We start from the raw sequence: 12,112 nt of genomic DNA, 5'->3' as shown, positions 1-12,112 counted from the left end.
CCTTCGGCCCCGGCCCGTTCGGCCGGGCAGCGTTATAGGAACAGGTACCGGTACGTACAGGTAGGCCGCGCCTGTACGGTTGCCGCATCGCAGCCGGTCAACCAGACGCCATATGTATCACATCTGACATCTCTATACTTATCAGCGGTTGACCGCGGGTTGGTTATTGACTACATGCACCAGTTGGAGATTCTCTTAACGAGTATTTTTAATCAGATGTATCCGAGGCAGTGGGTCGTTACGTCAGCAGCAAGAGCGACAGAGATTTGTGGGTAAAGTGCATTACATTTGTGGGTGCAAAGGGGGGAGCTGCACATTAAAATCACAATCCTATTGTCATATTTTTACGTTTATGTTTGGAAAAAGGTAGGGGCTGAAGTCCCCCCCCCCCCCAACTTCCGCAACCATACCCTAATATGTTTTATCCTTGTCACATTGCATCGGGAAAATGTCCCCATCCCCTTGTTGAACGAGCACGATTTTATGTTGTGAGGGGACGGTATCACGAGTATGATATACTGTTGGAGCTATCCCCACTGCGTGCAAAACGAACTGTATGTATCCCATAGCGTGGGGATTGTATCACGAGTATACTATACTGTTGAAACTGTCCCCACTGCGTAAAAAGTGAACTGTGTATCCCATAGCGTGGGGACTGCATCACGAGTATACTATACTGTTGAAACTGTCCCCACCGCCGTGAAACTCAAACTTTATTTCCCATTGAGTGGGGACTGTATCACGAGTATATAATAGGGAGAGAACCCTTATATACAGTGTGTTTCATTTGTGTGTGTTATCATTTTGCTACAGAGCTGTGCGAGAGTTGGGGACTGTGTTCTGGAGAAAGGAAGTGATTTTCATGCATTCTGGTAGATGTGATTCTAATAATCCCCGCTTTTGGATTTGGGGACTATATCACGATTATGCCAATTTTTGTCTTTATTTCTGTAAAATATATCAAAAGAACTGTACCAAAATAAAAATTATTCTGTTTTGGCCTGAAATGCACCAAAATGGGGAAAAATAAATCTTAAAGGGGGAAAACAGTGATCCACTTACTTCGGCTGTCGCGCAACTTTATTTCCCAGTTTTATCAGAATACATAAACATATGGCCATTGGCCTTGTACAGATTGAGCTTGAACTTCGGTCTCTGTATTTGGTGAGTGGAGCCAACGAGTTCAGCGGAACAACCAGCATAACAGAGACCGAAGCTTTTGGTCTAAGTCCCATAGCCAGGCATCTAGCATGTGTAACGTTAAGCCTAGATCTACACCACTCATTCAATGAACAAGATTATGATATAACTGGATAAGCTACAGAAAGAGACACCAAATTCCTTTACATTTATTTAAAAATTTTCTCTTGCAAACAATCCGAACTGTGTCTGGTTAACCTTTTGAAGAAATATGAGCAGTAAAGGCACATGGCTGATATTTGAGTCTCTCCAATTTTGAAGACAATCTCTGATATTGGAGACATGCTGTGCAAAAGAGATATAAGAAATAACGCCAACAACACTGAACTAGAATTCCCCTCCAAAATTTGCAGCTAGGTCAAAATCACATAACAAAAAATAAATGAAAACAAAAGTAGATGGAGAATTCTTGAGCATATATGGTTAAGAGGAGTAATTTTGCCACCATGGTATACCCTGTGATGCAAATGTTAAACAAAAAAAATCTTCTTGCAAAGTGGAGACTGTCTCTTTAAGGGATGGTCCAGGCTGGAAATATTAATATCTCAATAAATAGAGTAATATTCACAGAGCAAAATGCTGATAATTTTATCAAAATCGGATTTGCATTATTCCGGTGAAACAGTTCTAGGCATGTCTTTATGAATATTCATTAGGTGCATGGGCTGATGTCATATATGCCCACTTGTTCTTGTATATTTTGTTACATATGAAATTTGTTTTGTTCAAATTTTTTCTACCAAAAACTAAAACAATTGAATTGAAAACTGATTAAGTGCATTAGTTATTTATTGATGCAACTTGTTTCATCATAATGCAGAAATATCATTTACAAATCACATGTGTGAAAACAATGAAACATTTATGATTCCATGTAATAACATAAGAAAAAGGAAAGTGGGCATGTGACATCATCAGCCCACCAAATGAAAATTCATGACGATGTGCATATAACTGTTTTCACAAAATATTGATAAACTTTAAAATTCAATAACTTCATTATTTGTTATCTGATTTTGATGAGATTTTCAGCATTTTGCTCTGTGAATTTTACTCTTTCTATTTAGATATATAAATATTTCCAGCCCGGACCATCCCTTTAAATTGAATACTGATGTACAGGACATGATCTCCAGAATGGGGTAGAGTCTCCAACATTGGCCGTGTGCCTCCACTGAGGAGCTTCAAAGTTCAATAATATTAGTAAAATAATATTGATATTTAACTTTTAGATGAAAAGAAACAAAAAATTTATATTATCTTTTTTTTTATTACAGACCATGGAACTGTATGACGAAGCTTATGATGAAAAATGGATGAAGCAAGCAGTATGCATGGTTTGTATCCAATTACTATGAGGCTGAAAATGAATGGTTAAAGATTTTTAAAAGTTCTGTTAGTGATGTTAATAACCCTCAGAAACCCTACCATGTCTACTCTTTAGATTGCTTGTAAGATGTAGTAAAATATTTTGTAGTGCACAACGATCAGTTCCATATGAGAAATCAAAATATGTTTTATTTTGTGCAGGCTAAGCAGGCCCTAAGTAGAGGAGAGGTCCCAGTAGGTTGTCTCCTTGTATATAATGATCAGATCATAGGGACAGGTGGCAATGCTGTCAACCAAACCAAAAATGTAAGTTGTAATGCTTATTACATGCTTTGAAGCTGCAGAAAAGATAAAGCTCTGTACTAAGGGATCAGAGCACTATATTATTTATGTCATTTTGCACCTCTTGCATTCTGCACCTCATGGTGCAAAGTTTGAATCTTACTGCAAAATCCTATCCATATATTGAGATGAAAAGTCCATTATTGTAGCTGAAACTCAGATAAGAATTCCCATGATTGATACCCTCCAGGTCTCAGAGGTAATGTGACTCAGTGTGGATAAGTCTCCCGACTTTGAACCACAAAGTCCGGGGTTCAAATCCCACCGCAGCACTCGCGTCCTTTGGCAATGCGTTTATTTACACATGCCAATCTCCACCAGGAGTAGTAAATGGGTACACAGTAGGAAGGAATTCTGTGAATGCTTGAGCATCTGATCAGGGTAGCCATGCTAAAGCTGGGATATATGCAGCACTTACAAACCAAGATCGTGAGATTCACAAACTTTTCAAATACTCTACTGTAGAACGAGAAGTGTCTGATTTTTAGCAATTTTAAAAGGTAAAATAATATCAATGCCTTGTAATTTATTGAGATTTGTATCAAACCTTTCTTTACATCTTTATTCAATTCATTTTACTCAACATAATATTAGATTGATTTGATATTAATTCATATAATCAATGAATTTTGGATTGAATTGCTCTTGTAGATAATAACTTTGTATTGAAAAAGGAAAATCCTTGTCATAGGTAAAGTTTATCTATGTTTTGAAAAAGAAAGTAATATCAGCTTTACAGGGTTTCCCTCAAATTTGAAAAAAAAAATGCTCTGTATACAGGCTTATTGATTATGAATTTCCAAGTTATTGCAGAATTTTTGAAAAAAATAACTAGTAAATTTGTCTTAATGGTCAGTTTAGTTAAATTTTTGCTTTTGTAGATTGTATGATACTAACACCTCTCATTTCAATGATGTTCATTCTACTGCACCGTAGGCCACAAGACATGCCGAGATCTTAGCTTTAGAAGTAGCAATGAGATGGTGTGAAGACAAAAAGATGAAGAGAGAAGAGGTCTTCTCACATACCAAACTATTTGTGACAGTAGAACCCTGTATCATGTGTGCTGGGGCTCTGCGTATTATGGGTGAGTTTTGTTCTCATTTAGAAAGGGCTTCATACTCTGAGGTTAGGTTGACAAATCTTAACTGCAGTATTTTTTCTTATAATCTCATTATTAAATTTGATCAGCTAGCCTTTTGTATGAAACTTGTCTGATAATGGGGATTTGGTAGTAGACATTGACATGGTAGTTGTACTATTAGATCTTGTCGCTTTCTGCATTTGCTATTGGAATGTGAAGCTTGTTCTGCCAAGGTGTTTTTCATTCTTTAAACATAGGGGCCCGTATTCTGATAGCAGGTTTAACTGAAACTCGGGTTTAAAGTTGTGGTTTAAGTATGGATAGCCAATTGTTACATAAATCACTAACAGTAGAGATATCATACTTCAGCTCACTTGCCTCTCAAATCATTCATGATTGTCTAGGAAGTATAAAAAATGATTGTCTTCACCATCAATGAATTAGGAAAGAGCACCATAAACACAAGAAACATACAACTTAATAAAAATTTTGATACTTTTGGCTTCCCATACTTAAACTACAACTTTTTCATTATTACTTAATGTCTTACATTTTGGCTTCTTTGCCTCCGAAGAAGATTCTGCTGGGATCGAAAGCTTAGGCCCCTTTTGACTCTCTGTCTTACATTTTATTTGAATTATTTATGAAGAATACAGCAGTCACTTGATTAAAAAAAAAAATCTGTTTTTAAAGGGGAAGTTCACCCTGACAAAAAGTTTATTGTAAAAATAGCAGAAAAATTAATGAAAAATATTGCCGAAGGTTTGAGAAAAATTCATCAAATAAATAAAAAGTTATTAGAATTTCAATTATTTGATTTGTGACGTCATATGCGAGCAGCATTCCTACATAGCGAATGGTAAAAAATCAATGAAATGTCATTTTCTCAGAAAATTGAAAATGGTTTTCACTCTAACTTTTGTATATCAATAGACAAATCGTTTCACACCCGATCATGAAAAGAAAACAAAATTAAGTCATCAGAAACCATACAAAATTTGAAATTCGTGCATTTTATATTGCATAACACATGGGACAGCTGCTCGTTTATGACGTCACAAATCCAAAACTTTGAACTCTAATAACTTTCTTACTCTTTAACGGATTTTCCTCAAACCTTCAATATTTTTTACTATTTTTTCTGCTATTTTTACAAGAAAGTTTTCTTCAGGGTGAACTTCCCCTTTAATCTTTTTATACAGGTATTAGAAAGGTTGTGTATGGTTGTGCTAATGAAAGGTTTGGCGGTTGTGGCTCCATCTTGTCTGTACATTCAGATCAGCTAACATCTACAGGAGATACTTTTGAGGTAAGTAAAGCTCATAGAAAAGAAGACATATTCCACATCCAAACCAGATGGGTGTTAAAATGTTAAAAGACTAGGCGCCGCTTTTCCGACGGCGGCGGCGTCAACATCAAATCTTAACCTGAGGTTAAGTTTTTGAAATGATGTCATAACTTAGAAAGTATATGGACCTAGTTAATAAAACTTGGCCATAAGGTTAATCAAGTATTACTGAACATCCTATTAGAGTTTCATGTCACATGACCAAGGTCAAAGGTCATTTAGGGTCAATGAACTTTGGCCGAATTGGGGATATCTGTTGAATTCCCATCATAACTTTGAAAGTTTATGGATCTGATTCATGAAACTTGGACATAATAGTAATCAAGCATCACTGAACATTTTGTGCAAGTTTCAGGTCTCATGATAAAGGTCAAAGGTCATTTAGGGTCAATGAACTTTGGCCGAATCGGGGGTATCTGTTGAATTACCATCATAACTTTGAAAGTTTATTGGTCTAGTTCATTAAACTTGCACATTAGAGTAATCAAGTATCACTTAACATCCTGTGCGCGTTTCAGGTCACATGACCAAGGTCAAACGTCAATGAACTTTGGCCGAATTGGGTGTATCTGTTGAATTACCATCATAACTTTGAAAGTTTATGGATTCATGAAACTTGTACATAAGAGTAATCAAGTATCACTGAACATCCTGTTCGAGTTTCAGGTCACAGGTCACATGATCAAGGTCAAAGGTCATGTAAGGTCAATGAACTTTGGCCATGTTGGGGTTTTTTGTTGAATAACCATCATATCTCTGTAAGTTTATTGGTCTAGTTCATAAAAAGTGGACATAAGAGTAACCATGTATCACTGAACATCTTGTGCGAGTTAGAGTAGTATTCAAAGTCAGCACTGCTGCTATATTGAACCGCGTGATGCAGGTGAGATGGCCAGAGGCATTCTACTTGTTATGAGATTCTTAATTGATCTTCAGGGTTTTTAGATTGACTGAAGGGGGGGTGTATACAGGATGAGAGTATTGAAAAGTAAAACAAAAAGTTAAGAAAACAGGAGGAACTTGTTTTATAAAAACCAATTTTATGAGACTAATATCTATCAAACATTAATTAATTGATTTGCCAAATTATTTACTTTGATTTCTTTCTTTCTTGTATGACTACTTTTAAGATATGCTATTTTTTTTTTCTACTCGCCAATAAAGAAAGCTAAATTTGTCTTAACAAAATTTCACCACTGCCATGAGTTATTTACAGTGTAACTCTTTCTTCTGCAGTGCAAACCTGGGCTGTATGCTGACACTGCTGTTCAACTTCTTCAAGAATTTTACAAGGGACAGAATCCTAATGGTAAGTTTCTTAGAAGATGTTTGTTATGCTTCCATCAGTCCCATTGTGAGGTATCAAAACTTTGCAATTAAAGTCATTTGTTTTACTTTTTAGCGTTTCAGTTTACCAATGAACTTCATTTGATATGTTTGACAGATTGCAACAACATTGCTTGTATTTCAAATGCTTAATAATATGGTTGTACTATTGAGGAAATAAAGTATACAATTTAAAAAATTTTCATTCCAATTAAGTATGTATATTTTTAAACTGATTAATATACCGGAGCCTCCATTTTCAAGCAGAATTAAGAATCAGTATATATAAACATATTCAATATTCTTTACCTGTTACAGATTTTGAGATTTGGAGATTCTTTATCTTTTGAATTAGAATCTATCAATTTTGAGTATTTCTTAAACAAAAAAAATCCCCAAGGCTACATTATCACATTTTATTTTCACAGCTCCAAATCCAAAGATCAAGTCATCTGGTGTGAAAAATGAAGGTCAACAGTCCCCCTCTGATAACACTGAATCCAAGAACCAAAGTGAAACTTCAACCCCGGTCAAATGAGGGTGTAGTGCTAAAAGCCAGTGGACTTTGCTGGTACTAACACCAAGCGATTGAGGTCTAGTGCTCTCCATCCAGTGGCTTTGTCTACAAATGAACACTAAACAGTGGAGGCCAGAAGCTTTAGAATTGACAGCTTTGACATCAAACACCAGATGAGGTGCAGTGCTCCAGTACCTGTGGTGTTTGCTGATATTCAACACCAAGCACTTGATGTCAACTCCTTTGTATCCAGATCCTTTGACTTCCTATGAATACCAAGCTGTGGAGGTTAGAAGCTTTAGAGCAAGCAGCTCTGACATTCCACACCAGAGAATGACCAGTCAAGTGTGGTGTAGTGCTCCAGAAACTGTTGCGAGTGCTTACAATAAACACCAAGCACTCAATGTCCATCAAACAACAGATGAGGTGCAGTGCTCCAGAACCAGTGGTGCTTGCTGTGAGTGCTTATATTAAACACCAAGGTTAGAAGCTTTAGAGCAAGCAGCTCTGACATTCCACACCAGAGAATAACCAGTCAAGTGTGGTTTAGTGCTCCAGAAACTGCTGCGAGTGCTCATATTAAACACCAAGCACTTGATGACATCAAACACCAGATGAGGTGCAGTGCTCCAGAACCAGTGGTGTCTGCTGATATTCAACAGCAAGCAATTTATGTCAAGTTCTCTGTATCCAGATCCTTAGACTTCCTATGAATACCAAGCTGTGGAGGCTAGAAGCTTTAGAGGAAGCAGCTCTGACATTCCACACCAGAGAATAACTAGTCAAGTGTGGTGTAGTGCTCCAGAAACTGTTGCGAGTGCTTATTTAACACCAAGCACTTGATGTCCAGTGAACAGTATCAAGTGGCTATGACTGTCAATGTACAATAAACAGTGGAGGTCAAATGTCACATCTATTGGGCAAGTGCTCTGTTTCTTGATGGTTAAAATGGAAAGTAAGGTATAAACCGTGAGCACAAACTCTAAAATAATAGTAGTGATATTGAAATCAAATTGCCAATTTCGAAATTAGGTCTTCTAGTAGCGTAGATAAAGCATTGTGATATCCATTGAGATTTTAATGGTATCATATTACCATGGATGCTTTGGAATGAGTTTTCAATCAAGTCAGACATGTATACAACAAAAAGAGGTTTAGGGCAAGGAACAAAAATCAAATGCAAGTCCAAAATACCTGCTGATAATAGGTTTGAAATCGAGTTAGATATGATTCTTTATGTTGTCTTTGATTGCGTATCTTCCTACAATGGTTCTCCTTGCTGTGAACTAGATACATAGAAAGTAAACAATATGCAATTTTTATCAGAACTCAATAATATTCATATTGGTAAATCTGAATAACCAATAACAAATATGTTTTCTGGTCTCTTCTGTTCTTTACACCGGTGTGTTGGCTCAGTTGGTAGAGCGTCCGTCTCACAACCGGGAGGTCGGGGGTTCAAACGTCAGACCAAAAGACGTTAAAAGATAGGAGTTGCTGCTACCCTGTTTGGCGTTCAACAATTAAAGGGATAGAGCCTCGTCAATCTGGCGCTGCACAGCAGCTGCCAGGTCAATTGGGCAAAGCAAATTTTTGGAGTATTTCATTTCATGTCTATTTCGAACAATAAATTATGGATTTATCATATTTTATTGTCTTGTCTAGTAACTTGTTTTGGTTTTGGTGTATACGGGGCTTTAGATGTAAATATTAGATATTGTGCATATTTTGGTCAGAAAAAAAGCTTCACTTCATTGACCATTTGATGTATAGGTCATCTATGCAGAATATTGTATTGGGAACTGCCCTATTCCAGTTAAAGCCAGGGTAATAAATCCAATTAATTGCCTTTAAATTGATTATTTCTAATTATATTCCTTCTTTGAATATTCACAAGTATTCTAAATGAGTGAGCGATTGTGTGATAAATGATAGTTTTCACTTTTTTCTGAGAACTGTGCATGCTCAATGAAATATAAATATTGCGCCGTTCTGCCCAGGAAAAAAAATAGTGAAAACTTATAGGAGCTCTCGCAAAGCCCTTGACACACTGAAACCGAATTGATCAGATTCTACCAATCAGTGGTTGAAAGAAAATCAAGAAAGAATTAGTGGGAATTATTGCTCCTTTCTTGGACGAGCAATTTTCCCCTAAAAAAAAATAGTAATTGCCAGCCCAAGCATTGATCAATAATTTCCTTCTATACTTTCTCAAAGCCTTGTATATTTGTATTGTTTTGTTGCACAATATATTCAATATGAGTATTTGATGATGATGATAGTGATGGTCACTTGAAATGATAATTAGTGCTGATGGATGGTCACACCTTTGGATGTTGATAGCAGTAAATAATTTCAAAATAAATGAAAAACTTTGAAATGAAAATAACATACGTAAATTGTTAGTTTAGATGTTTTCTCATGTCCATAATCCTTTTTATGGTTTTATTTTTCAAGAGAGACATCTAACAATACAAACTCTATACATATACAGTAACAACTTTCATATAAACCTGAAACTCACATACTCCTCCGTACCTCAAAAAACATCTATGTATCAAACTACATAACCAGGTGGTAAAAATCATATACCACATAATTCTGATTTATCACTTTAAGTGATATAAACCTTGTGTTCCTTCAAATGACAATTGTTTTTCTTGCACATATCACTTGTCAATCTACATTCCTAACAAAGTAGGCAAGCATCTGTGTACGACGTCATTGAGTTATACCATGGTCACATTTGTTCTACGGCGGCCGTACGGCGAGTCGAAAACAGTCGTTTTATTAATTTTTATTCAAACCACCTGTATGTAGCTGGTACAAAAAATTGTTAAAACGGCTGTTTTTGACTCGCCGTACAGCCGCCTTAGAACAAATGTGACCATGGTACTAGTGACATAATTGCATATTTTCACTTCAGTAAAATGCTATAAATTTAAAAATTTTCACTTTTATCCAGTCAGAAATGTACTGCCCCCCCCCCCATGTTCTCATGCTAATAAAATTAAGGCAAAAAACTAGTAGGGTTAAAAGTGTCTACTGTCTAGTAAATCCTAATCCAAACAAGTTGATCCCATTCATGCAAAAGCATGTTGGAATCACATTTTAATAATCCCCTTTATCTGACATGAATCTTGCACTTCAGGAAAAAATTCTTGTCAATAATTTGAAATGTTGTGAAAGAACTTCTGACAATAATTCCTACCAATGCTGAATCGGATATAAAAACTGTATATCAGTTCATATTGCATTATTTTCCTTTTACAATATCTTTATAATCAATGGCAAACATTTCTTGATCAACATTTCCATCACATTGACGATGACGAATGATATTGAAGATAATGTGATGGGTACAAGCAATGTTCGTTTTTACATAGAGTAAACTTGCCAATAAATTTTACATCACAAATTTGTAGTTTGAATAAGACATCTGTATCCTCTATCTCATGTGCTTTATGAGGTTATTACTTCTCATCAAACTCACAATTTATTGCTGCTTTATAGGTTAATTTCATAAAATATTCAACCCAATTGCAATTCTGACTCACGTTTTCTCATTTTTACTTTACTGCATGTACCCCATAATTTCAGAACACTTCATCTTTTCATATAAAGTCAAAAGCAGAGACAGATCTCTTCCTGCATATATGGGGCTAGCAATACATAGAATTTACTCTAAAGGACATTGGTTAACATTATTTTGAGCTGCAAGGTCTTCTTTCCTATCTTTGTCTGTGATATGTTGGAAAAATGAAGCCTTGAAATAAGTCGCACCAGGAAATCATTAACTGTTCAAAAAGGTGATAACTTAAGTGAAAGCATCCAACTTTTAATTCCATGATATCTAACCTGTGTAACAATTGGGAACCCAAGCATCAAAATTAAATGAGTTTCCAGACACATACATTTTTTTAATGTATCTCCATTAATTCTTCTTCCTGGATAGTTTATTTAATCCATATGAACAATATTAAATTAACCATGTAATTAACCACACATCGAAGTTCAGGATTTTTTTTTAAAAAAGACCTTTGTAACTTTAACCAATGTCTTCAAATAATTTCAATCGATACATAGAACAAGTGAACAATGTTGCACCATGTCATGTGAATCAAATACTGAGTTTGCTTGCTATAAAAAAAAAGTACTGATTCTTTCCTGATGACTTAAAATAAAGACAAATGAGTAGAAGGCAGTGTAAACAACATAACATGTAAAACATTACATTGTAGGTAACATACATTAGCTAAGTTAATGAGAATCTTTGAGCAGACACCAATACACTTCATTCCATAATGGAACTTGTTTACATGTACATGTTACCTCATTCAGTAATTATTTAAGGCACAGGATATAGAGGCAACACAATGATGGGTGGGCAACATTACATAATTTGAATCTGAGACATAATTGCATCATATATTGAATAGCCGATGATTAAAAGTATGACAAACTTTACCATTTATATAAAAAAAATGGAATGTTGAAGAAACCAAGATTATGTAATAATTACACAGCAATAAAATTGAAAAAATAAGATTGCAAAGAATCTTCATTACTGTTTTGCATTGAGTACAATTATTGATGCTTTTAGCAGAGGCACTCAAAACAATGACAGCATTTCAATAAAAAAATGAAGCACCAATTTAAGACATGAATTGGCAATTATTTAATGAATAGTACTAGTAATTCATGGAATTGTGTAGAGTTAGGCAACTTGTTGTATACTCAACATCTTATCACACAAGGCACTAATACTTGTTCGACATAAAAATTCTATTGTTTAAAAAATGCATGTAGTAATATTACATTGTAGCAAATGGACGTTATTGGCATTACAGACTTCATATTTGGTGGATAGTTTTGTTTTGCACCAGAGATTTCAATCTGCTTTCCTTTAATCCATCAATCAAAATGATTCTTACTCGCGAAGACCACATCTGAAAGCCGGTTTGCT

General features: G+C 35.4%; 1 protein-coding gene across 7 annotated transcripts; it reads left to right on the top strand.

Annotated features, from left to right (window-relative positions):
- Nucleotides 1-68: 68 nt before the first annotated feature.
- On the top strand, nt 69-8,640 carry LOC121429182 (tRNA-specific adenosine deaminase 2-like). 7 transcript variants are annotated; one of them, XM_041626148.1, is made up of 8 exons: nt 69-272; nt 814-872; nt 2,478-2,537; nt 2,731-2,835; nt 3,808-3,958; nt 5,158-5,264; nt 6,540-6,612; nt 7,058-8,640. In XM_041626148.1, exons 3-8 carry the CDS (start codon nt 2,481-2,483, stop codon nt 7,165-7,167), a joined length of 603 nt encoding a protein of 200 aa, XP_041482082.1. In that variant the 5' UTR covers nt 69-272; nt 814-872; nt 2,478-2,480; the 3' UTR covers nt 7,168-8,640. The 7 variants fall into 7 exon arrangements, with proteins under 7 accessions (XP_041482082.1, XP_041482065.1, XP_041482056.1 ...); XM_041626131.1 differs by lacking the exon at nt 814-872 and having other exon boundaries at nt 69-268; XM_041626122.1 differs by lacking the exon at nt 814-872.
- The last annotated feature ends 3,472 nt before the right edge of the window (nt 8,641-12,112 follow it).

The sequence above is a fragment of the Lytechinus variegatus genome, chromosome 1 (genome assembly GCF_018143015.1).
Source record: "Lytechinus variegatus isolate NC3 chromosome 1, Lvar_3.0, whole genome shotgun sequence".
NCBI classification, from domain to species: domain Eukaryota; kingdom Metazoa; phylum Echinodermata; class Echinoidea; order Temnopleuroida; family Toxopneustidae; genus Lytechinus; species Lytechinus variegatus.
Note: the sequence above shows the minus strand (reverse complement) of the source record. Positions and strands in the feature narration are given on the sequence as shown.